The following is a 24,981-nucleotide window of genomic DNA, read 5'->3' as shown; positions in this document are numbered from 1 at the left end:
TTTGGCGTCCATATTCATTAGGGAAATCGGTCTGTAATTCTCCTTTTTGATGGGGTCTTTGCCTGGTTTGGGGATCAAGGTAATATTGGCCTCATAGAATGAGTTTGGTAGCTTTCCTTCTGTTTCTATTTTTTGAAATAGCTTTAGGAGAATAGGTATTATTTCTTCTTTGAATGTTTGGTAGAATTCCCCAAGAAAACCGTCCAGGCCTGGAGTTTTGTTTTTTGGAAGGTTGTTTATCACTGATTCAATCTTTTCATAATTAATTGGCCTGTTTACAAAATCAATTTCTTCCTGTTTCAGTCTTGGTAGTTTATAGGTTTCCAGGAAGGCCTCCATCTCTTCCAGATTGCTTAATTTATTGGCATAAAGCTGTTGATAAAAGTTTCTAATAATCCTTTCAATTTCATTGGTGTTGGTTGTGACCCCTCCTTTTTCATTCTTAATTTTATTAATTTGGGTCCTTTCTCTATTCTTTTGGATAAGTCTTGCCAGTGGTCTGTCAATTTTATTAATTCTCGCAAAGAACCAGCTTCTAGTCCTGTTGATCTGCTCTACTGTACTCCTGGTTTCTAATTCATTGATTTCTGCTCTAATCTTGGTCAACTGCTTCCTTGTGCGTGGATTAGGCCTGTCCCTCTGTTGCTGTTCCAGCTTCTTGAGGTGAGAATATAAAAACTGCATTTTAGATTTTTCTATTCTTTTGAGTGAGGCTTGGATGGCTATGTATTTCCCCCTTTGGACTGCCTTTGCAGTATCCCATAGGTTTTGGACCGTTGTGTTTTCATTCTCGCTGGTCTCCATAAACTGTTTAAATTGATTTTTGATTTCCTGGTTTATCGAATCATTCTTGAGCAGGATGGTTCTTAGTCTCCAAGTGTTTGAGTTTCTTCCAAATTTTTCCTTGTGGTTGAGTTCCAATTTCAAAGCATTTTGGTCTGAGAATATGCAGGGAATAATTTCAGTCTTTTGGTATCAGTTGAGACCTGTTTTGTGTCCCAGAACATGGTCTATTCTTGAGAATGTTCCATGGGCATTAGAATAGAATGAGTATTCTTTGGTTCTGGGGTGTAGTGTTCTATGTATATCTATGAGGTCCAACTCATCGAGTATGGCATTCAAAGCCCTTGTTTCTTTGTTAATTTTCTGCATGGGTGCTCTGTCTATTTCTGATAGTGGAGTGTTGAGGTCCCCTACTATTAACGTATTTTTATCTATATGTCTCTTTATTCTGGCTTGTGTATCTTGCTGCTCCCCTGTTGGGGGCATATATATTTATAATTGTCATATCCACTTGTTGGATACATCCTTTAAGAATAATATAGTGCCCTTCTGTGTCTCTAACTATAGTCTTTAGTTTAAAATCCAATCTGTCTGATATGAGAATTGCTACCCCAGCTTTCTTTTGAGGTCCATTGGCGTGAAAGATGGTATTCCATCCCTTTACTTTCAGTCTGAATGTATTTTTAGGTTCAAAATGAGTCTCTTGTAGACAGCAAATGGATGGGTCATGTCTTTTTATCCAATTTGCAACCCTGTGGTGGTTATGGGAGCATTTAGGCCATTTACATTGAGACCGATATTGAGAGATATGATTTTAATGATGCCGTGTTGCCAGTAAAGTCTTTGTTTCTATAGATTGTGACTTTCTGTTCTGTATCACTCTTGGGGCCTTTTTACCTTTATAGAACCCCCCTTAATATCTCCTGTAGGGCTGGTTTCGTGGTTACAAAATTGGTCAACGACTGGCAATTCTGGAAGGTCTTTATTTCTCCATCCATTCTGAATGACAGCCTTGCTGGATAAAGGATCCTTGGCTGCATGTTTTTCTCTGAAAGAACTTTAAAAATGCCCCCCCCCAACCCTTTCTCTCATTCCAGGTCTGTGTAGACAGGTCTGACGTAATTCTGATGCCTTTGCCTTGGTACGTGAGAAATTTCTTTGCCCTGGCCGCTTTCAATACTGTATCCTTGGATCTAATATTTGCGAATTGCACTATGACGTGACATGGCATAGGTTTGTCATGGTTGAGCTTGGGAGGGGTCCTCTCTGCCTCTTGGACACGAATGTTTGTTTCCCTCGCTAGATTAGGGAAGTTTTCAGCTATAATTTGTTCAAATATCTCTTCTAGACCTCTGTTTTTCTCCACCCCCTCGGGGATGCTGATGATTCTGACATTGGAACGTTTCCTTGAGTCAGTAATCTCCCATAACCTACATTTCTGAGCGTGGATTTTTTTGAGTCCAGATTCTATTTTAGCTTTCTCTTCTACTAACCCATCCTCCAATTTGCTGATACGTTCTTCTGCCTCATTCACCCTGGCTATCAGAGCCTCTAGTTTTGACTGCATTTGGCTCATAGAATTTTTAATTTCTGCCAGATTCGCTCTCATTTCCACCCTTAGAGATTCTATATTCTCATTAACATTTTTGTTAATACTTTTTTCAAGTCTACATGTCATCTTAACCATTGTTACTCTGAATTCCATTTCTGATAATTTGGTTATATCCATATCCATTAGTTCTGTTGCAGAGGCCAGACTCATTGTCTTTTCTTTGCTGGGGGGGAACTTCTCCTTCTCGTCATTCTGATGAGGAGAGGTTGCGGGGTTGTCCAGAGCCCAAATTATTGACCGGGACCCAGGCCGTGCGCCCTTGTTTTATAGGGACCTTAGGGATGTGGGCTTCTTGATTTTTCAGCCTGCCTTCTGGGGGAGGGGCCTGCAGCGCCGATACTCCGGCAACCCTGTTTGGGTAGAGTCTCCGTGTCCCCTGCGAGGGGGGATGGGGTGGGCACCCTGTGAGCCGATATATCCAGGCTTTTGTTCTCTGGCGGCCTCCCTGGCGGTTTGCTGTGCCTCTTCTGAGAGTCAGTGCAGCAGTGGCCAAATCTCAGCCTCTGTCTCAGAACAGAGGGATTGCGGACCGTTCTCCACGGATGTTCTGGCCACTTTAAATCTGTTACTGTTGGTGCTGCTCAACCCTGCAGTGTCCCGGGATGTGCGCCCCACACCTGGCGTCCCAGCCCTCACTTCCAGGGCCGGCGAGTCTCTGTCCTTTGTGTTTCTAACGCCGCCAGCCGCCAGCCGCCCCAGCGCGCTCCTGGAGCTCCGGTCTCAGTCTGGTTCCAGTGAGCACATCGGAGTTCCGTTTCTGGTCGCGCGGCCCCAGCTCACGGTCTCACGCTGCTCTCTTGCGGGTGCCGGTCCTCGAGTCTGCCCGCTCCCCCGTGCAAGTGGCTACCGCTTCCCGGCGCCCGAACGCAGCGGCTCCCTCCCCCTTCCGTTTATCTTCCGATATCTGTGCGCGGTTTCACGGCTCCCCGCTTCGTACCTCAATACTCAGCGCTGGAGATGTTCGTTTGTAGAGATCCAGATGCATCTTCCTGCGTCTCAGGCTGATTCCGTGGATGTTCAGGCTGGTCTCTTCCTCCTGTCGAGCTCCAGCTGTGGCAGCCCCCAACAGTGGTCGCCCTGTGCCTGCCTTCGCTCCACCTCAACCCCAAAGCTCAGGGGCGTGGGAGCGGTGTTCAAGCTCCGCCACATTAAAGCCCCCCATTAGTTCTTGATGTAGTGTTCAATGATTCATTGGTTGCGTATAACACCCAGTGCTCATCACATCATGTGCCCTCCCTGATGCCCATCACCCAGTTACCCCATCTCTCTAATTAACATATGCAACCCCTCCTTATACACACTTACTCCCTTCAGCAGTAGGGAGAAATTTCACTGGTAATTCTCTACGCTGTTTTGTCTACATGCTAAAATCTTCAACATTGCTGTCAGACAGGGTGAACCCGATTTGGTTCCTTGCAGGCTACAAAATTCATGCATTGCTAGAGGGAGCTCTTGAGACAAGACACATGGCCTCTCAGTAACAACCCAACCTAACTTAGCAGAACAAGCATCTCAGGACACGTTTACACCCACAACAGCTACCGTGTCTTTCATAAGCTGTCATGGTCATGAGGCCTCTGTAAAGAAACTCCTGACCCTCATTCCTGCGCCTTTTCCCCAGGAGCACAGTCATGGTAGCATTGGTAACACGCTAGTTTTGCCTGATTTCTTAACTGGCCACAGAGGCTCCCTGGCAAGGCTACACGGCCTCTCCGGATCAGGATAGCAAATGGGAAAAGGGGCTGCAGTTGAGCTCTGAGAGGCCAGCAGGAAGACTGGCCTGCCTGTCCCTGACAGTTTCTGCAGCTCACCCTGTAAAGTAGGTCAGCAACAGCCAACTCTCGTCACCCTTTTGGTATGGAAGCTGGAACTCTTAGAATTTTAAATGAGAACAAACCAACCAGCTGGGTCCTTTCTAACTTTTTTTTTTCTTTTTAAGAGAGTCAGCGAGAATAAGTCAAGACTATTTGAGAACCAGCCCCTGGTTGACAATTACACTTGATTTTACACTTGATTTTTACTATGTTTTGGCAAAGCAATGGATTTGGGCTGGGGGATTATTGCTGACAATTCTCCTGAATGAGTGCCCTGGGCTCGGCTTTGCTTCTTCAGAAACACTGGCTTACTACTCCTTAGCTTGAACCTCACTTCTAGGGCCTTCTAATGACGCTTGAGAAAGGACGTCAATTTATTCTGGAGGGATCTTGTTATCGAAACACACTTTCCTTGGGTTGGACCAGAGCACAGGCTTTGGAGTCAGACCACCAATGTGATCTAGAGCTGGAGAACCTGGCCCTCTGAGCTCCGCTTTGCTCATCTGTTAAGTGGAGATAATAACACCAACCTGGTAAGATGGCCGTTCAGGTTGAAGGATAATGCAGGTACCGTCTTAATGTTGTACTTGTGTCAGATGAAAACTCAAGAAATCACTACCATGATTATCATTAAGTGAGACTATAAAGGGATTACCTCCAAAGGTAGAATCTCCCATAAAAGCCCAGAACAGTTTCACCCAACAAACAAATCTCAAGAACTACCACCCTAGAAGCTCTTGCCCAGGTTCCTCTTGCCTAGAACTTCATGAATTGGTGTTGCTCAAATGCCGGGTCTCAAACTTAATTCTGAAACACACACACACACACCCATATATGGAACTGTCACTACAAGGAGTCTTGGGCTGAAGCTCAGGGATCTCATAAGGCTGCCAAGTGGCCCCCAAGACTTCCTCTGCATGAAACTATGGACAGGAGACTGTTTATCATCAGCTGGGCCAGAGGGAGATGATAGAAACTGACAGTGGGGTCTGCAGGAGGCTTATGGGTGCCTCATACCTATAGTCCTGCCCCTGCCCAGGGCCGCAGTGCTCTGAAGACCACCGCCCCTCAGACCCTTTAGGGTCAGCACTCTCTCTCCTCATCACCCTACCTCTTCCTTTCCATTCTTCAAATCAGCAAACATTTATTAAGTGCCCACCACAAGCCACTGTGCCAGGCGCTGGGGAGCTCCTGGTCCGGCAGACACAGCAGACCCCAACATGTAGCTTCCAAATGACAGTGGGTGTCCACAGTACTCTCTGGAGTAAGCTCAGCGAGGGAGAATGGCCACACTTTTGGTTACCCTGAGTCTTTACGGAGCTCAAGACAATTCTGTTAGCAGGAATGGCCCGGCCAGCAGGTCACTCACCACACTGGTTTCCTGCATGGCCCTGGCCCGCTCCACAGGACGGCACTCGGTGTTCGGATGTTCTGGGAGACTTCTTTGCCCCTTCCAGGTCCATGCCCGAGAGCTGCAGGTGAAACTGCTCCCTGTTGGCAGCCTTCCGGAGCGCGCGGATGGCCTTCCGGAGCCGCTTCTCTGTTCGCTTGACGCCGCATCTCAGGTCACAAGAAGCTACCGAGACAAGAGGGATCGCCGTGGGGGGAGGGGGGAGGCTGCAGCGTGTAAGGATGTCCGGACCCACTGTGGGACCCACCAACACCCACAGTTCCCTGTGGACAGAATGGGGGGGGGACCTGGGCCTGGGTACCTCGCGGGCTGGGCAGCATTTGATTCGAACAGAAATTTGTGGACCAAAATGGAATCTTTGAGTTTTTATGAAACAGATAAAAATGAGGTTCCAAACCAATTCAGTTTAGTTGGGGGTGAAAACAACAACAACAACAAACAGGAGATACTTCAGTGGTTGAATCCCCCCCCGCCCCAAGAAGGACGAAAAGTGAAAAGCAAAGGAATAAGGAGCAAGCTGTGAGAAGCCTGGCACCAAAGACTGTTTTCAAACCAACCTGTCACCTCCTTTTGGTTAGTTTCAAGTTCAAACTCAACAGTGATAAACATTTCCTTAGTGGCGCTTGGGCGGCCAGGGGCTCCCGGGGCTTGCTTGCTGGAGGCGCATGTAATGTTTGCGTAGCGGAAGCTCTCTTTTACTGAGCTCTGCTTCTCTGTATGAAGAAACAAAATTATCGGAAGCCAGATCCTGGCAAAGCACTCAGCTGAACATTCGCTAGAGCTCAGTAAACATTTCATTAAAACAACTCTCAAGGGACTACGTGATTAACTCCAGATGCCAAGACGTTGCAAGCCTCAGCTTGGAGCACGATGACACTTTAATTTCAAAGAGCCTTCTATACAACTTAACAATTTCGCTCTTGACAATTATTTTCATGGATGAACGCTGGATGTGTACGACTGACCGGCCACATACGTGGAAGACAGGCACGGGGGTCGCCTTGCGGTCCTAACAGACGGTCTGCTAAGGTGTGCTCTTGTTCTCACGGTTGGTCTCCTTAGAGCCGACTGTGATGTACCAAGCAGGGGCTGAGGCTTCAAATAGGGAATGAAGCACAGGAGTGGAAAGGAAACCGACTCCTGCTTTCAGGCAGACTGAGCTTGGAGTAATTCCAACCCGGAGGGGAAGCTGGAAAGCACATTAACAGTGCTGTCTCATTTTGACATAACCAGGGGCAACACACAGCACCAAGCATCTCGAGAACCAAACAACATCATGAAGGCATCCAGGGTGGGAGGAAGCGCTGCGGAAGGCGGGGCTCTGCACACCCCGATTCCGGACTCTGGCCGTTCCTCTCCCCCCCCAACCCCCCCCCCCCGTGGCTTCCAGTGGATCTCTTAGCTAATGACTGCTAACTCGAACCAAAGAGCAGTTCCGTGTATCATCCACACAAGTGACTTGTCTCTAGTTTGAACTCTCACTTTATTCAACTGATGGATCATCTGTATCATATTCTTCTTTGACATTACGAGGGTGTTCAAAGCAGTGGGTCATCAGGAGCCAAAGGAAGGAGGAGGCAAACCAACCCCATTCCATCCCCCCCTCCCATGGAAAATTCCCTCACCTTTTCAAAAGGCTAACTTCAAACCTCGAACTAAACATATTTTGAATCTTTCTCTCTTTCAATTTTCCCAAATCTATATTTTAAACTTTTTATTTTGAAATAAGTTTAGATTTGCAGAAAAGCTGCCTAGATAGAACCGAGAGTTCCCATATACTCTGTTAAATTTCCCCTGATGCTAACATCTTACATTATCCTGTATATTTATCAACACTGAGAAATTAACATAGTATAATACCATTAAGGAGACTAAAGACCAAGACTATTTTTAAACAATGCTTTTTTCCTCTGATCCAAAAGGATAAATGTTAGGCCGCCTGGGTGATTCAGCTGGCTGAGCAGTTGACTCTTGATTGCGGCTTGATCATGAGGTCATGATCTCGGGGTCATGGGACTGAGGCCCACACTGGGCTCCATGCTCAGCAGGGTATCTGCTTGAGATTCTCTCTCCCTCTCCCTCTCCCCTCCCCGCCTCAAATAAATAAATAAATAAATAATTCTTTTAAAAATAAAATAAAATAAGTATAAATGCTCACTGTGGAGAATTTGGAAAATACAGAAGAAAAAAATGAAAATTTCCTGTCATTCTCCCCACCCAGATATAATTACTACTAATGATATGGTGACTTTCCTTTCTTTTTCTTCTACTCACACTTTTTCTTACACAAAGATATATGTATTGTATTAGAGATATGAAATCTTACTCTCCCCTCTCTAAGCATCAAGAACATTTTCCTATGTCATTAAACATTCTTCAAAAACACATAATTAATAGCTGCATAATATTCCATCAAATGGAGGTACCAAAATTTACCTGTTTTTAAAATATGCAGCCAAAAGTGACCACAGTGGGCTTCCTGTTTATTTGTATGGTTTACGTGATGGCAAACTGGGGAAAGAAGCAACCCTAATACATGAGTCATGATTTTTCTAATCTCTGAAATTATTTTATGAACTAATACTGGAAATGTGAGCTGGTTCTGCTCTTCTCTACAAGGCCAGTCTTACTTGGATGGTGTTTGTTCTGCTGAAGCCAATGGAGTCACTGCCTCCAAAGACTTGATCCAGCAGGAAAGCAGGATATTAGATCATTGCTCATCAGAGATTATCCTGAACCAAACCTTTCTCTTCTTTGTCTTATATTCCAAGCGAACTCTGAGATCTAGAAAATTTAACCCAATATAATCACAAATGCCAATACATCTTAAAGCCCTTACTGACTCCTGTGAACTCACAGGTTTCTCCAGAGCTCACCATGTGTGCCCAGCAAAGGAAGCCCTTAAGTAGCTCTGAACTCCAGGGCTATACAGGGGTGCTAGGCTAGGCTCCTCTTCCTCCTGTGGAGAGAGTCCTTAGAGATCCTGGACTGTTCAATCCCATCTGAAGGGCTTAGCATGTTCCAGGCCCCTTTCCCAACATGCAAGCAAGCTCCCTGCACCAGCCGTCTGATTCCATACCTGGTAGTGCTGCTCGCAGACCCTCGGGAAACAGCTCAGCCTTTTGCAAACTACACTTGCCTTCACTTAGTTTAAAGGTTACACTTGTCCTGACGGTGGCGACATCTTCAGAAAGAAACAAGTGAGAGGCGTTACCTTCAGAGGCAAAGGAATGGAAAGACCCAGTGGGTGATGGCGAGCTATCCCGAGGCTGGGTCCCACCACACACTGCACACCGTGAGCCCCTCTCTTCCCCTGAGACCACAAAAGATTTGGTTCATGACCCTGAGGCTAGAAACCCCAGGAGCCTCCTAAGAGTTACACTTATCCCTCCAGCTGAAATGAACCCAATGCTCAAATATAATAAAGAGAGGGCCCCAAATAACCTCAACGCTGAGATGAACTATGAGGTCACTTTTGTGCCTTCCTGACAAAGAAGACCAGAATCCCCTAGTTCAAATTTGGACACAACTGCTGAGGGAAATGGTGAGGGGCAGATTCTCCTGGAGAAGCCTTTCCTGGGAGGACAAAGTTGAGGGAGCAGACAAGGATGGCACTCACCAAATGCGGCTAAGATGTTTGGGCTCTGGGGGCAGCAAAGGTCCCACTCTGAGGGCCTCGTGTGCAAAATTCTGCTCTCCCCCCACAATCAGTCTTAACCATATGTCAAGCTCTGGAGCCAAAGTCCAGGATTCATACTCTAGCTCTTTGACTCGTGATAAACCTAAGCAAGTTACTGAAACTCCCTAACCCTCAGTTTCCTCATCTGTAAAATAGACAAAATTGGGGTACTTACATTAAGGTGCCTACATTACCATGAGGATTAAATGAGATGATGCAAAAAGAAAAAAAGTTTAGCCTACTGTCTGGCACACAGTAAGAACTGAATAACTATTAACTGTCAGCTTGCCCATCCTGATTAAAATCCCAACTCCACGATTTTCTATCTGAGTTACTCTGGGTACATTACTTCACCTCTCCGGACCTCAGGTTCTGATTAATGAGAAGAACAGTAAAATTTCCCTGAGTACTTCAGTATGAATTCCATCAGCTCAGACATGTGATACAGCGGCTGGTATATTTTAGCTGCTCAATCAATATATTCTAGTACTATTATCATGCTTTGGGCCTCTAGCTCTGCTCATATATGTAAAATGGACATCAAGAATCATTTCCTTGGGGGCCTGGGTGGCTCAGTCGTGAAGCGTCCGCCTTCAGCTCAGGTCATGATCCCAGAGTCCCAGGATCGAGCCCCACATCGGGCGCCCTGCTCAGGGGGGAGCCTGCTTCTCCCTCTGACGCTCACCCCGCCTGTGCTCACTCACTCTCTCTCTCTCTCTCAAATAAATAAATAAAATCTTATTAAAAAAAAAGAATCATTTCCTCATTCAGTCGTTCTGATGATGTAATCACGGAGATGTCTAACTCTGGGAGGATGTGGCTACTTAAAATCTTTAAATTTCATTCTTTGTCTTCTGACAAACTAGGAAGGGTTTGGGACTCTCTCTGGACAGAACCTTTGCCGCCAGTCACGCCTACGTCTATCTCCACCAACGTCATGTGCTCCAGGCACACACTGCCTGCCCGGCCTGTGAGGTACAGGGAGTTTGGGAGACCTGAGTCTCCTGACCCCAGAGCTCTGTGGGCCTCTGCCCAACATCATGACCCACCAGGGCTGACCACGGAGCCCCCCAGCGTAGTGGACACTCCGTAAGTACCCGTTACGTGGTGAGTCAGTTTTCAGGCACCAAGGCTGTGGGCAAGAACAGCCTGTAATGTGCTCACAGCACTGAGGAGATTGAGAGAAAAGAAAATAAAGCCAACGCCCAAGAACAGCACCCCAAGAACAGAGCCCATTTAACACAGTGAGCCCCAGAGAGAACACACAGATTTGGTAATTACCCCCAAAAGCAGAGTCATTTGATTTTTGCTGTTTGCTCCTGAGAGAAGAGGAAGAGCCGCAGGCGACAGAGTAGGCCTCTTGCAGTCCTGACAGACAGAATGTGGGTTGTCAGCATGTGGGCAAGGTTACAGTCTCTCCTGGTAGCAGCTAAACTCACTCCCCGCCCCCCCATTCAACAGAAACCACTAGACAAATGCCCAGCATTTGGGGTCTCAAAGCATGGGCCTCCGGTGGCCAAGGGGCAGCCAGACAAAGACCTGGAAACCCTTTGAGGGCAACTAACACCGAATGGCCAGGAAGGCCTGGCCCTGGCACGAGGACTTGCCCCAGGGCCTGGGACCCACTCACCTGAAGAGAGGTGAATGCCCGAGTGACATCTGAGGAAGCACCTGTCTCCTCCGCCACTCTTACCGCAATGCAGGGACACCTGGGGTGATACACTAGTGGGCAGGACCCCCTTCACTTCTAGACAGGACAAAAAAGCAGACACTTGCAGAAAGAGCAGGACACTCCCAGGTGAGTCCCAAATATCCAAGGCCCAAAGGAAAGAAGGTAGAGCTGATACCCAGCACAGAACACAAGACACAGGGCACTATTTCCCTCTAAGGTAAAGAAGCTACTTGTGTGCTATTTTTCTTCCATGCAGGAAAACAGACGTGAGTTCCAACCTACACAGAAGCACAGAAGGAAACACCGAAGAGCCTGTAAAGTATCTCCTGTTTTTGCACTATTTCAAGAATGGCTGCAGCCACTGAGGGGAGACACGCAGGGACGGGACGAGGGTGGGTGCACTCCGGGCCCCGTCGGGACAGAGCTGCCGCGCCAGTGTGAGCCCGCTGACTGTGAGACGCGGCACCCCTTACCCACGCAGTCTTTTTTATTCCAGTGGAGCTTGTACGCAGAGTGGCATCGGCATTCGTAGCTGCCCACTGTGTTCACACAGACCTGCTGGCAGCCCCCGTTGTTGACGCTGCACTCGTTGGTGTCTGCAGAAGGGAACAGTCTCCTGTCGCAGCAGCCCACTGCGACCAGGCTGACACCGTCCCTCCCCTGAGCAAGGAGCAGAGGGAAGGCACAGGGTCGAAACTCACTAAACCAAGGGAAGGCGCTAACTGCCTTCGGGACGTGCGCTGGGCACCGGCTGACCCCACTCCCCCACCATGGGTTTCCTGGCACAGGCTTTGCCAGGATGGTCTCAAGTTCCGTTCTGGACCGAACATTTCCCCCACTAAGGATGCTCGAAGCAGGCACACTCTACTTTCACGTGTCCAAACGCAAACACTGCCCAGGCCTCCGAGGGAAACGCTACCATCCTGCTGGGCTACGCGCCACGGGAGACAGAGCTCGGATGCCTCACTGAACAGTTCATATTCAGTAGCTGAAGTCTAGAGAACGAAAATGACCTCACTAATCTCCATCCACCCAAGACTGAGTCCAGGTGGGAAGGCAGCTCCACCTAAAACCCAGACACATATCCGTACTCAGGGCATATGTCCTTGGGGTTTCTTGATGGCCTGGGAAAGCATGTATCTAGCCACGTCAGGGATGTACTGAAAAGGACAGAGACAATGCTACCTATACCAAGTCACTACTATCCATTCTTCTTAAGCACAGGGCACAAGAATTGGGCAGGAAGTATGTAAGCCCGTGGTTCCCAAATATTCGGATACTCAGTATCCCCTTGGAAGCGCTAGCCGTTCCGAATCAGAATCTGAAGCTGTATTCTCAAAGATTGTTGAGTGACCTCATGATCAGGGGGGCAGGGTGGGAGTCATTTGATGTCAAATCTGATTTATGCCATCGTCTATGTGACAAATGACATCAGAACACAGGGCTACGTGGGCACAGCGCAGAGAGATGGACTCGATGGTCCACTTCCAGCTCCAAGACCTGCTCAAAAACCAGCTCAGATCTCGAAACAGGCTTCTCAGCGAGTTCCTGGGCACAGCAAGGCTGTGGAAATGGCTGGTGCCCTGCCAAGTCTCTCTGAGGACTGTGACTTTACTATCTACTGGGAAGTTCCAACAGACAGGGTGTCAGCCCCTGAGAGTTGCTCCCACCATCTGAATACACTACACCCATAAAGTCAATAAAGAGTTCACAGCTGACGAGTCCAGTTCTCTCTGCTCCATAACGTAACATGCTGAAGGGATCCATGTGAATAGATTTCCCTTAGCAGATGCTTCCCTCGAGTCGACGAACTCACTACGACTACACTAAAATGCCCCATTCATTCCCCAATATTGGAAACTTGACCCTGACCTGGGGAAACTGTGGGAGGTAGGCCCGGCTTCCCTGCAGGCCCAACCTGCCCTGCCTCTAGCGGGCCTTCTGCTCACCTCCACAGTGGGTGAGGCCATAGAGCGTGTAGCCTTTGTTGCAAACACACGTGAAGGTGCCGGGGTGGTTGATGCAGGTGTGGTCACAGGTCCTATCCAAAGAGCATTCGTCCACATCTGTAATTGTCAAAGGGAGAGGGGAGCTGAAGCCAACTCTGAGGGGTGAGCGGAAAGAACAGGTTTATAACTCCACTTATTGACCAGCAATAAAAACAACATACACAGAATTTAAAAAGTATCCATCAGTTCTTCTGCTCACTTGTGTTAAAGAAAATGTTGAGCAGCCTGCAATAGGTATACTCACAACCAGAATCCTTATTTCCAAATTCTGTTGCAAATTGCACTTGCCTTTATGCTCAGTTGGTCTCTCTCTCTTTCCCATGCTTATTTGCAGGGCTGAGTAATTTAAAATATTTAAATGAAGCTAAATGAGATAACAAACCCTTAAAAGGGTTTGTAAACGGTAAGGTGCGATCCATGCACTACTGTTGTTCTATCACTGTTGGTAAGACAACAGTACAATTATATAAGCTACAGCAAATGGAAAGGAGAAAACAGTTGGGTTGGAAATAAATCTGGTTCCTATCTTTCCAGAATTAGTCTTCTGGCCCCAAGAGGCCAATGGGGTTTTAATGTCCTCTGCACCAAAAGAATGCACGAATGCTAACATCCTCAGTGATTTTCTGTTGCAGATGCTAAAATTTGGTGGTTAAGCTCCAAACTGGATCCTCTTGGCCAATCCCTTGGCTTTGTTCTTCTGCCATGGTTCAGCCCCACAGGGACCCTCCTGTCCTGGTTCAATGTGGAGGCATCGCTGGCTTCAGCTGAAATCCCGGAAACTAGCCTCAGGACACTGCCTTTGTCAATCTAATCATCTCTTCTACCCTGGTCTGGTGCTCACATCTTTCCCGTAGACTAGAGTTTCAGTGCTTTACTCCCTCAATTCTTTGGAGGGTTTTAACAGAGTTACGACTTGTGTCTCCAGATGGATAAACCAGGAACAGTGCAGAACTCAGTGGAAGCTAACTAGCCCACAGCTAGATCTCTTTTTCAACATCAAATGTGCCATAAGAAACTATGTTAATAAAAAACAAACAGTTGGAAGGAACTGGAGGAATGAAAAAAATGAAATTAAAGAGGGCAAATTCTTACAAAACCTCTTCATCACTAGCTTTTCCCAGAAATCCTGGCAATTTCTTCAGTAAATTTGTTCTGTGAAAATATTTCTTCTACCAAGGCCAATCAGTGAAAAATTTTTACAAAGTCCATTTCTTCCCTAGTAACTGATGTCGCTCTATGAATTCTGTTATTAATGTCAGCCAGTTGTTGAGAGAGTGGACTCGTTCAGTAGCTGGCTTCGGCTGCACATCATGGGCTGTTGCTTTGCCAAAAATAATGAGATCACTTTTCTAATTCCTTTTTAATGTGTTTACACAGCTTCAACAGTATTTCTTGCTCTATACATTATGAAACACTACGTGGGACATCAAATTTGCTTTCCAAGTCAAATGAAAGAAAGCCGTGCAACAGTCATCTAGAATGAACTTGTTGGATTTAAAAGGGCTATACTTGAACTGCCTAACAAATTATGTATTAAGAGACAAAAAGAAGAGAGAAACCTAATTCACACACCATAAGGTTAAAAAAAAAAAAGGTTATATTACATGTTTATTACCTGAAGTGAAAGCAGATATTATTTTCTAATTTTGATTTAATTCTGGGATTTCTAACAAAATACGTTAGGCTGTTCTTGTTCTCAGAAATGGAACAAGACTACATGACAGCACATCTTTCCTTAGAGAGGCTTCCTGTATATCCAAAGGGCAGAAAAGGTGCTCATCTGAAAATATCAATGGTGCCCCTCATCCAACACAGCTTACCACCCCCCCAAAGAGTTATTCATAACAACAACTGCAAGATGCTCCCTTGACACCCCTTGTGTGGGAGGAGTGCATCTAAAAGGGGGTCTGAAATCCTGCCTGAGGACTGATAGCCTTGCCTCCTCTCAATCCCCTCCCTCCCTCCCTCTCCACCGTCCCTCTCCCCAAGCCCCAAAGGCTGGTTGGTCATTAAAACAAGGGCTATAAGGAAGAGACCAAGTGGTGCATGACCTTGATTATGGGTTGACCCCCACTTTTCGCTAGGAAAAGGTAAGGTATATTAACTAAATCTACATATTTCTGCCACCAAGTTTTGTTATAAAATCCACACAATTAAAGGAAAATTTAGAAAAGAAAAATGATTCATAATCTCAACACCCTAATGCAACCTGTTTACGCTCTGTGATCCATGCCATTTCTAGCAGCGAGCTCTGCTGTAATCACACCAGATGGATTCTTTGAGGTGTTCTCTAATCATTAACAGCTTAACGTCCAAAATACACCTGTGAGCTACACCACTGTTTTTATTCTACCCACAGATGAAATAAGTGAAGCATGGGTTGGAGGTTGGATGAATGACTCCATCGAGAACCCAACGAGCCAGTCCCTGCCAGGTGGGGTTTCACCTTCTCGGCTCCAGCCAGTGGGCACTGCACAGCACAGCTACGTTTCAGCACACACCTTGGCAAGACTTCTCATCTGTTAGTAATTTAAATCCCTTTTTGCAGCTACAGTCAAAACTGCCCACGGTGTTTTTGCAGAAATGATCGCAACCTCCACGGCGGGTCTGGCACTCATCAATATCTGTAACGGGCAAGCACCGGCAAATCAGAGAGCAAAACTGGCCTGCTTTCCCACAAATCCCTCTCTGCAACGAAAACAGACCCGTGAAAGCAGGTAAGGATGTTTGCTGATGTGTTTAATCTTACACGTTCTTTTGTCTGGCCAAACCAGTTGGGAAAGACATGTGCCTCAGCCCCTTGAGAACTCCGACTGGTGCTACCCTTAGCTAGCATTCAGGAAACAAATTATGGGAAAGAATGGTGATGCCCTGTTATATTCCCACTCTTGCACTGCTCTCTCGAGATAAGATGGCTCCCTTCAGTATACTTTCCATTCCAGTTTAATGATTAAAGTTATTAGGAATTAGAACATTTGTTTTGGCAAATTACACGACGATCAAGTAGCCTCAATGCTTTTAAATGATTCCTGACACTCAAATTAATCTTCTCCTCTCTCACTTTCATCTGGTAACTGGTTATCTGTATTTATCTGTATTATTTGTATCATGTTAAAGAACTAAGCCTTTGTACTCTTGCCCATGAAATACTAGCAGGTCACTGAGGTCTCTATTCATCAGTAAACGTTAATTGTACAGCTATTCATTAAGTTCTCTGGATAAAAATCTTGCCTGTTATTTATATAATAATCTCTAGGCTGTTATTTATGATATGCTGATATTATCACCTGCAAATGAATGTTTTCTTGAATTTCTGCCTTTTTCTAATAAGGCTGCTGCCTGGGTTATCTGATGCTTGCAGAAGCTGACCTTCTCAACAGTTACTATAATTAAGTTGGTTCTAATTAAGCTTACTCAATTGTAATCTTCCACTAGGCCAGGGAAGAAAAGCTTCCACCAATATGAATCATAAGCTTTCTGGAGTCTCTCAGGAGGTACGGAGGGGAAGAGCTGCCTTTATCCCCACACAGTAGCAACTTAGAGAGACACAGGCTACCTTTACAGGTCTTCCCGTCCAACTGGAGAGTGAATCCAACAGGACAACTGCAATGAACACCTGTTGAAGTATCCTTACAGGTACGATCGCAGCCTCCATTGTTGACAGCACATGTTTCTGACAAGGAGGTAAGAAAAAGACAGTTAGCTCACTAAAGAAGTGCTGACCCAGCTGGGAGGAAAGGATACGGCTGAGTTGATTAATACTCGACAAAGTTCACGAAAGCCAAGAAGCATGGTGGGGGTACTCACAGTTGTACCCCAAGTCTCTACTGCCTGCAGGTGAGATAAAGGGAGAGCAGGTGCAGCTCCTCTCACCCACCTAAATAAGTGACATCTCCCAGAGAAGCTTGATCAAGGGGTAAGGATGTCTCTCCAGCCTGCCGAGCCTCTCCCTGCTCCACTGGCAGATCTGAAGCCACTACACGTTCCTATTGAGTCACAGCCACTGACCTACTAAGAGTGGCCACAACTGGCAAACTAGATGTGAATGCAGAACAGGGCAAAGGGGGATGGTCCCTCCTTCATCCCGAACCCTCCCCCTTCAATATAAGTAATGGGCGAAGCAAGAGGGGGCAAGCTTCGCCTACCCCGACCGTTCCCTTGCTGCACACCAATGACTTCATCCTTGCAACTGCCAATTAACTCAGATTAGGAGTTTACCTTTCCCTGAAAGGAAAAAGAATGGTCAGAAGTACATGAAAAATCAGCCACAGTTGTTAAGTCGCACCTAGAGAGAGGAGGAGCAATAAGCAAGTGTCCTCCTAGTTTCACTTACTGCTTCTACTTCCATAGCTCCCTCACCGTAGCGCCTCAGGGCAAAAGCTTAGTTCTAATTGAATATGCCACACAGAATAGGTATATCTCTGTTTCCTCTCAAAACCTCACATGAGAGTAAATAGATTTTTGAAAGTATAAATCCTTAAGAACTGGTACAGCCACCATGGAAAACAGTATGGATGTTCCTCAAAAAGTTAAAAACAGAGCGACTCTATGATCTGGTAATCAATCACACTCCTGGGTATTTACCTCCAAAATATGGAAACACTAATTCAAAGGTATGCATGCACCCCAATGTTTATAGAAGCATTATCTACAACAGCCAAAGTATGAAAACAGCCCAAGTATCTATCGACTGATGAATGGATAGAGAAGATGTGGTATATACACACAATGGAATATTACTCAGCCATCAAAAAGAATGAAATCTTGCCATTTGCAATGACACAGATGGAGCTAGAGAGTATAATGCTAAGCAAAATAAGTCAGAGAAAGACAAATACCATATGATTTCAGTCACATGTGGAATTTAAGAAACAAAACAAATGAGTGAAGGAAAAAAAGAGAGAGAAAAGCCAAGAAATAGACTCTTAACTACAAAGAACAAAGTGCTGGTCACCAAAGGGGAGGTGGGAGGGGAATGGGTGAAACAGGTGATGGGGATTACAGAGTGCACGTATGATGAGCACTGGGTAATGTATGGAAGTGTGACTCACTATACTGTACACCTGACAGCATTATAACACTGTATGCTAACTATACTGAAATTAACACTTTTAAAAAGTACAAATTCCTAAGGACAAAGAAAATGGAAGCAAAGACAATAGATGAAAGATGTCAAATATTCTGGAAGTGGCATGTCAAGGACGGGCAGTAATGGACAAAGCAGAAAGCTAAACCCTAGCGGTCTACAGAGGGGGAACCAACAAGTGGCAAGCTCAGGTGAGCAACAGAACCCCAGAAAGGCCCAGGAATTGGAGATACTAACTTACTCTAGAGGCAGAGGTGAGGAAGGAGTTAAAAATAGGAAGATTGATTGTAAGTCTACAGAACAAACAAATAAACCCTCAGATCCCCTCCTAAATGTCACAGCCAGGTGACTACCCCTTCCCTATTTGGGCCATAGCAGAGAAATATATCTTCTGGAGAAGTGGGACCAGAGAAGTGCTGGACTCGAGGATACCAGGAATAGCAGGAGGGAGGAGGAAACACTGTCAGGTGAAAGTCTATACCCTGAAAAGAGAGATCTCAAAGCCTCACCACCCTCCCCCTGCCCAGCTCCAGAATCACGGGCAGTCAAGTCCATGTCCCCTCAGCAGGAGACTGAAGGGTTCCTCTCCAGCTAAACTGGCCTGTCCAAGTGAAAAGACCTATAGATACCGGCATTGGAGGGTCTCCAAATGAAATGGCTAAGTCACTGCCTAGTCATCCAAGTTTAAAGCCTATCAGTTGATAGACTATCCAATTGACTTCTTAGTATTTCACTATTAAGGGTGAAAAGTCAGCCTAGAATCACCAGACATTTCAGGAAGGCCTTTAATATGAATTAGATGCACCAAATCAAATGAAAAGGGAACTTGGAAGAAACAAGGACAATACAGGGAACAAAAGAAAAGATTGTAAAAACCTCATAATTTCCCTAGAGAGATAAGGAAAGCAGTTGTGAAGTATGAATAGGTGCCTCCAAAAGACCAAAGTAAAATTCTGGAAAAATTAAAATACGAAAGCAGAAGTTTAAATTCTGTAGAGGGTTAGAAGAAAAAAAAATGAAAAATCTCTTAGGAAGTAGAACAAAAATTTAAGGAAAGAGAAGAAAATCAGAGGTGTTAAAACGGTCAGCTGACAGAAGTTTCAGAGAGAAAGAATAGGAATACGTAAAGGAAATTATCAAAGAAAAAATACAAGGAACTTTCTCAGAACTAGAGGGCTCAAATGTCCATACTGAGAAGGGCCAACCGAGAGTCTGGGACAACAGGTGGGGAAAAGTCTCATCACGAGGGTCGTTATTGTGAAATTTCAGACCACAAGGGACAAGGAGAAGACCCGAAAACAACCAGAGAGAAGACTTCATGGGTTCCATTCAAAGGATCAAGAATAAAAATGACCTTAGACTTCTTGAAACAACACTGAATGCTTGAAAACAACAGAGCGCTCGCTGCCCACAACTCTGAATTCTATACTGAGCCAAATGCTCAATAAAGGTAGAGTAGAAAGGCATTTTCAGGGGCGCCTGGGTGGCACAGCGGTTAAGCGTCTGCCTTCGGCCCAGGGCGTGATCCCGGCGTTGTGGGATCGAGCCCCACATCAGGCTCCTCCGCTGGGAGCCTGCTTCTTCCTCTCCCACTCCCCCTGCTTGTGTTCCCTCTCTCGCTGGCTGTCTCTCTCTCTCTGTCAAATAAATAAATAAAATCTTAAAAAAAAAAAAAAAAGAAAGGCATTTTCAGGCATGGGAGGTTTTTAAAAACCTATACCTACCCATGGGAACTAAAAACAGAGAAGCCATGGGGTCCACCGACACAGGAGCAAGGTGAAGGGGATTCCCAGGCTGATGCTGGCGGGAAGACCCGGAGGAGAGGAGTGCAGCCAGCCTGGGGCTAGGCACCCCTAGAGCAGGGGAAGCCTCAGAAGACATTTAGAAAAAAAAATTTTTTTTTAATTTATTCATTTGAGAGAGAGAGCACGCATGAGTGAGAGAGTCAGAGAGTCAGAGAGTGAGAAAAAGCACGAGCAAGGGGGAGAGGCAGAGGGAGAAGCAGGCTCCCCGCTGAGCCGGGAGCCCAGGACCCTGAGATCACGCCCTGAGCCAAAGGCAGACGCTTAGCTGACTGAGCCCCCCAGGTGTCCCCAGAAGACACTTTTTAAGAAGAAAACGGAATTAGGGGCTTCTTCCTCTCCCACTCCCCCTACTAGCATTCCCTCTCTCGCTGGCTGTCTCTCTCTCTGTCAAATAATAAAATCTTAAAAAAAAAAAAAAAAGAAAATGGAATTAATAAGTCGACTTCTGTATTTGAACACAATGAAAGGGTTTTAGAACTCTGCTCAAAGTTTGCAAAAGAACTGGTAAAAGGTACTTAGAAACCTAGGCAAACAAAGAAAATAATAATCATAGCACACTACATGGTGCGGGTGACTCATATTTAGATACTTGTAGTCAAAATGATGTAAATACGTAATGTTGATTTCAGTAGCGATGGAACCGCAGTAAGGGAGTGGGAGAGGGAGGGTGTGTGCACGGGGGAGGCAGCAGAAGAGAGCTAAAACCCAGTGTGCTCTGGAATAAGAAGTCACAGCTGATGTCTGAAACTGTCATATCAGGAAATAAGTGTATAATATAATAAAACAGGAAAAAGAGAAATACTTGTACACACTCTTCAGAAATATGGGGGAAATGGAGTCACAAGAAGAAACAACTAGGAGAAATGGAAATTGTTGCCTCTGGCAAATGGGATGGGGGAAAGGGAAGTTTTGAGGCAAGGAAATGACGTTTCATGACAAGCTTAATAGCACTGATTTAGTTTTTAAGGTTTTTTTTGTATCATTCATATGCAGTATTTTAACTTAACACAATTAAAAATCACTTTAAAGAGCTCAGAAATGTCATGTGCCCAGTATATTGTGCCCTGCTCAATATATTGCCTGTTAAATCTAGAAACCATCCACAAGTCGGTTTTGTTTCAGTCAAGCCAAGCTTTCTCCAGAATAATAATGCGCCCAAGGACCTGACTGCCGCCCCCACAGCCACGGCCTTGGCTTCTGCTCCCATCGGCGGCCTTGCTGGCAGACCTCCCTACACCCCACAGCCAAGTGCCCATCAACGTGGGCTGAAGTCAGAGGGACGAGGACTCCACTGACAAAAACCCAGACATATCGTCATGCTAAGCTAGGGACGGCCCAAAGTGCCTCGCTGGTCACAGCCACTCAGAAGGACTGGAGCCGACACTCACTGACCACCCACGAAGTCCCAGGCATTGGACTCCGGGCACTTTGCGCATTACCCTCCTAACTGAGCTTCCTGGTAACCCTAAGAGGTAGGTTCTATTACCTCCAGTTTAAAGGAAGCGCAGGAGACGGAGAGGCTCAGGGCCGCTCGCCCGAGTCTTACAGCCAGACAGGGGCAGCGCTAGGACGCTAACCGGGTCATTCTGGTGGCTGGTGCCCTTCCCACAGCCGCCGGGTCCTTGGATGGGGACTAAGTAACAGCCGTGCAGGAAGAGCAGACACGACCTGGCTTGACAGGAGCTGCTGACCCTGGTCCAGCTGGTCTGAGGGGGTATGAGCCCCAGGTTCAGGCCTGAGATAGTAAATGGCGGAGGGACAGGGACAAGGACAGTGGCCTGGGAAGGGTGGGGGAGGCGCCTACCCATGAGCAGCCGCCGCTTCACCCGCTTATCGCCGTCCACCACCGACGTGGCATTGCTCTCTGTCACCTCCGGGGCAGTGTCCTCTCGCTCTGTAAGAGACGCCAAAGAGCACGGTCCTCAGACCGAAGGAGTCCGATGACTCACCCCCTGTACAACCACTTCTGCCGAAACCCCAGACACGAGAACAATCGAGGATATGCGACTGTGTTCGCTCGATAAAAACGTGTTGTAACGAGGCTCTGTGTGACACGGCCACGGAGCCTTAGTTAACACTGGAAACGGTTTTGAAGCGTACTGCGGTGACCAAAGAGACACCAGGGAATGCAAGCTTCAGAGTCACTCCAGTGCCCTCAGTCCAGGACAAATCTTCGGCCTGGGAAGCTCTAAGTGGAGCTAGCAAAGGCCGTGCCACGAAGTACGGGATGGGCGTCCTGACAGAAACACGCAACGCTGTCTTCTGCTGACTGTGACGGCCACTGCGTCATCACAAACGGCTAGCTTTAACCTCATGTCGCCCTGGCCCCTCAGGATGTAATGTCCGGTCTCCACAATACCACCTTCAGGAGACCCCCTAGGCTAGGAGAGGAGAAAGGGCTTTCTGAGGCGGCACAGGGAGCAAGAGACCCCCTCCTGGGACTAACACACTCAGTCCCACTGTCACCTGTACGGCAGCACAGGACCCATGTGGAGACAAATAGACCAGAAGAATGGCGCTGAACACCATCCAGTCAGGGGTAGGGGTAGGGTCAGGGGTGGGCAGGCTGGGGCGGGCCCTCACCGAGCGTCGGGGTCACTCACCGAGGCAGCTTCTCCCGTCCGCATGCATCTCGTACTGTGGATGGCAGCTACACTCTGGGCCTTCAGCGGTGTCCTCGCAGGAGTGCTGGCACCCACCGTTTCCATGGTTACAGGTCACTGAGAGGAAAAGGAATAACACATTGAGCACTGAGTTTTCCACAACCGGGGCTGTTTGCTTCGGAAGGTCTCTGATCTTCAGTCAGCAAGTATCTGGGCACCTAGTATGTGTCAGGCACTGAGCACAAAACAAGTAACTTGGACTCAGGCCGAGCCTGACACTGTCTGTGTAAATACAGTCGCGGTATGAATTCAAGAAACGCCAAGTGACAGTTTTGAGCAATTATATAGGGAGATGGGACGGGCAGGCAGAGTTTCACTATTCAAGGGGAATTATACCAAAGATTCTAGACTACTGCTCTGGTCTATCAGGAGAAGTTTGCATATTAATGCAGCCACAATGGGCCTATAAAAAATGTTACAGCACTTTCTGGCTGGAAGAAACAGATAATACTCATTTGTACGCGTACGTTAGGATTTCTTTCATCTGATTCTATCTGGATTAGTTAGAAGGGAGGGTAATCAGAAGAAATTATGATTCCGCACACAATTAATGCAACATTACCCAAGAATTACAAAGACTGTGTATGAATTCATTGATAATCAGCCAAAAAAAAAAAAAAAGCCAACTCAAAACGATGGATTCACCAAACTGAACAGTGGTTGCCCCCAGCAGGAGAAAGGGGGGAGGGAAGGGTGTGTTTTCTTTACACCCTTAGAACTGTTTGAATTCTGACACAGGCATTTGTAAGTTTTCCAGTTTAAAAGAACTAAATACAGATTCGTCATGTGAGGAAGAAACTGTTCTGTGATCGCACGAGGTAAACACTGTGCACGCATGAGAACAACTGAATAGGAATATGAGAAAAGGCAGGAAGGAAGAGCAAAACAAAGTGGAACAGCCGGTTATGTGGTAGAATTCTGCATCTTTTTTGCTTTTTATTCTTTCCTCAAACGGGATTATAATATTATTTGAAAAGTAACCTCTTAAAAATATTTTAAAATTTTAAATTTTAAATTCCAGGTATTGTACTGGCCTCTGAAAAACTGAAATGCCCAGAGTCTCACTCCACAGGTGAGCCTTATCTGGAGACCTGGGTCCCCCTTGGGAAGATCCTGGGAGCCAAGAAGGCGATCTCCACTTTGCTCAGCCCCCTGGAAGCCCTCAGGGACAGCCTCACTTTAAGGGGCCCCACGTGGTGGTGGTGGTGGCACCAGCCCTTGCTTGGTAGGCTTCAGGGCTGCACTCTCTGTTTTGTGGTGGAGACAATGAAGAGAAGGCTCTCACCGAGAAACGACCTCCTCCTCTCTTAACCCCTGAGGTCGACTCGCCTTAAACAACCATCGCTAGCAAACTGCAGGGGATTACAGAAGGTCCATGGCTCTGGGAAGAGTTGCTAAAGGAAAACCGTCGGTGTTTCCTCTGGCATAAATAGTGGTTTAGGAACACCTTCAATGGCCGGTTGTTTCCTATGACCAGTTGGAGTTACATTCTTGTGTTTCATCATTGTGTGGCAGCTGTGTTCGGAGTGTGGACACCATTCATTCATTCATTCATTCATTCAGAAAATAGAAGTGTATTGAGCACATCTGTGCTGGGCACTGGGGGAAGACTGAGAGGCAAAAATAAGACGAGGTCCCTGACTGGGGGCACTCACCGTTGGGGGGATAGACACATAAATGCACAATTCAACCCGGATGTCACGTGCTATCATTGAGGAACCAACAGTGCTGTGGGAGCCAAAATACAAAATGGCTGGCTGGCCAGTGAGGGCAGGCTTCCGGGGACGTTTAGAAAGGTGCCCCAGCCTTACAGCGAGGAGGACCTACATCTGAACCCTAACTGGCCTCATGCTCCCTGTATGACCTTGTTGCTTTACCTTCTCCACAATTTTCTCAACTAAAAATGAGGATAATAACACTTGGCTTCGGGTGGTAAGATTAAGAATTCAATAGAATTGGTATATCTATGGACAAGCCTTTACACATAGTACACATGCCCTCAAAAGTAGCTATTCTCCTTCTCATTATTAGAAGTTAGGCAGAATATTAAAGGTTGGATGAGAATTCACCAAGCCAGGGAGGGAGGAGCGCTTGGAGAAGGCTTGGAGGCCTGAAGGAACATGGGCTGTTCTCTGAAAGGAAAGAGGTTGGGTGTTTGGGAAAAGGAGGCAGATGAGGTTTGTACAAGAAGTAGGACCGGGGAGCAAAGAGCTGTGATTGCCAGATGACCAGATTTGATTTTATTCTGTGGGAACAGGGAGCCAGACCCCCAGCATTCACAGCCCTTACTTCTGAATCTTATTTCCTTCTGATTGGTTCATATTCCTTCCCTAGGGGAGACCAGCCCTTGTGCAGCGAACTTAGTCCTCAGGGGAGGTCAGTATCCTGCGAAGGCTCCCTCCCCTGACGGGCCGCTCTGCCACAAGGGGGCATTTCTGATGCTGGGC

At 46.6% G+C, this 24,981-nt stretch overlaps 1 protein-coding gene across 7 annotated transcripts in view; it reads right to left on the bottom strand.

Moving 5' to 3' along the window:
- SCUBE2 (signal peptide, CUB domain and EGF like domain containing 2) overlaps window positions 1–24,981 on the bottom strand; it is a 67,903-nt gene that overhangs the window by 24,658 nt on the left and 18,264 nt on the right. For 3 of the 7 annotated variants that reach the window (XM_045803867.2, XM_087868052.1, XM_087868050.1), the window contains 11 exons: window positions 22,475–22,591; window positions 21,676–21,765; window positions 16,537–16,653; window positions 15,482–15,604; window positions 12,921–13,037; window positions 11,445–11,567; window positions 10,930–11,046; window positions 10,581–10,667; window positions 8,700–8,834; window positions 6,178–6,333; window positions 5,579–5,785 (listed from right to left, as the gene is read on the bottom strand). In XM_045803867.2, the coding sequence (XP_045659823.1) occupies window positions 5,579–5,785; window positions 6,178–6,333; window positions 8,700–8,834; window positions 10,581–10,667; window positions 10,930–11,046; window positions 11,445–11,567; window positions 12,921–13,037; window positions 15,482–15,604; window positions 16,537–16,653; window positions 21,676–21,765; window positions 22,475–22,591 (1,389 nt within the window). The remainder of the gene's footprint in view (window positions 1–5,578; window positions 5,786–6,177; window positions 6,334–8,699; window positions 8,835–10,580; window positions 10,668–10,929; window positions 11,047–11,444; window positions 11,568–12,920; window positions 13,038–15,481; window positions 15,605–16,536; window positions 16,654–21,675; window positions 21,766–22,474; window positions 22,592–24,981) is intronic. The other 4 variants (XM_087868053.1, XM_045803868.2, XM_087868051.1 and 1 more) reach the window with 3 other exon arrangements.

This window comes from Ursus americanus, chromosome 16 (genome assembly GCF_024610735.1).
Source record: "Ursus americanus isolate L20-20 chromosome 16, mUrsAme1.1.p, whole genome shotgun sequence".
NCBI lineage: Eukaryota > Metazoa > Chordata > Mammalia > Carnivora > Ursidae > Ursus > Ursus americanus.
The sequence above is the reverse complement of the archived record's forward strand: the minus strand, read 5'-3'. Positions and strand labels throughout refer to the sequence as shown.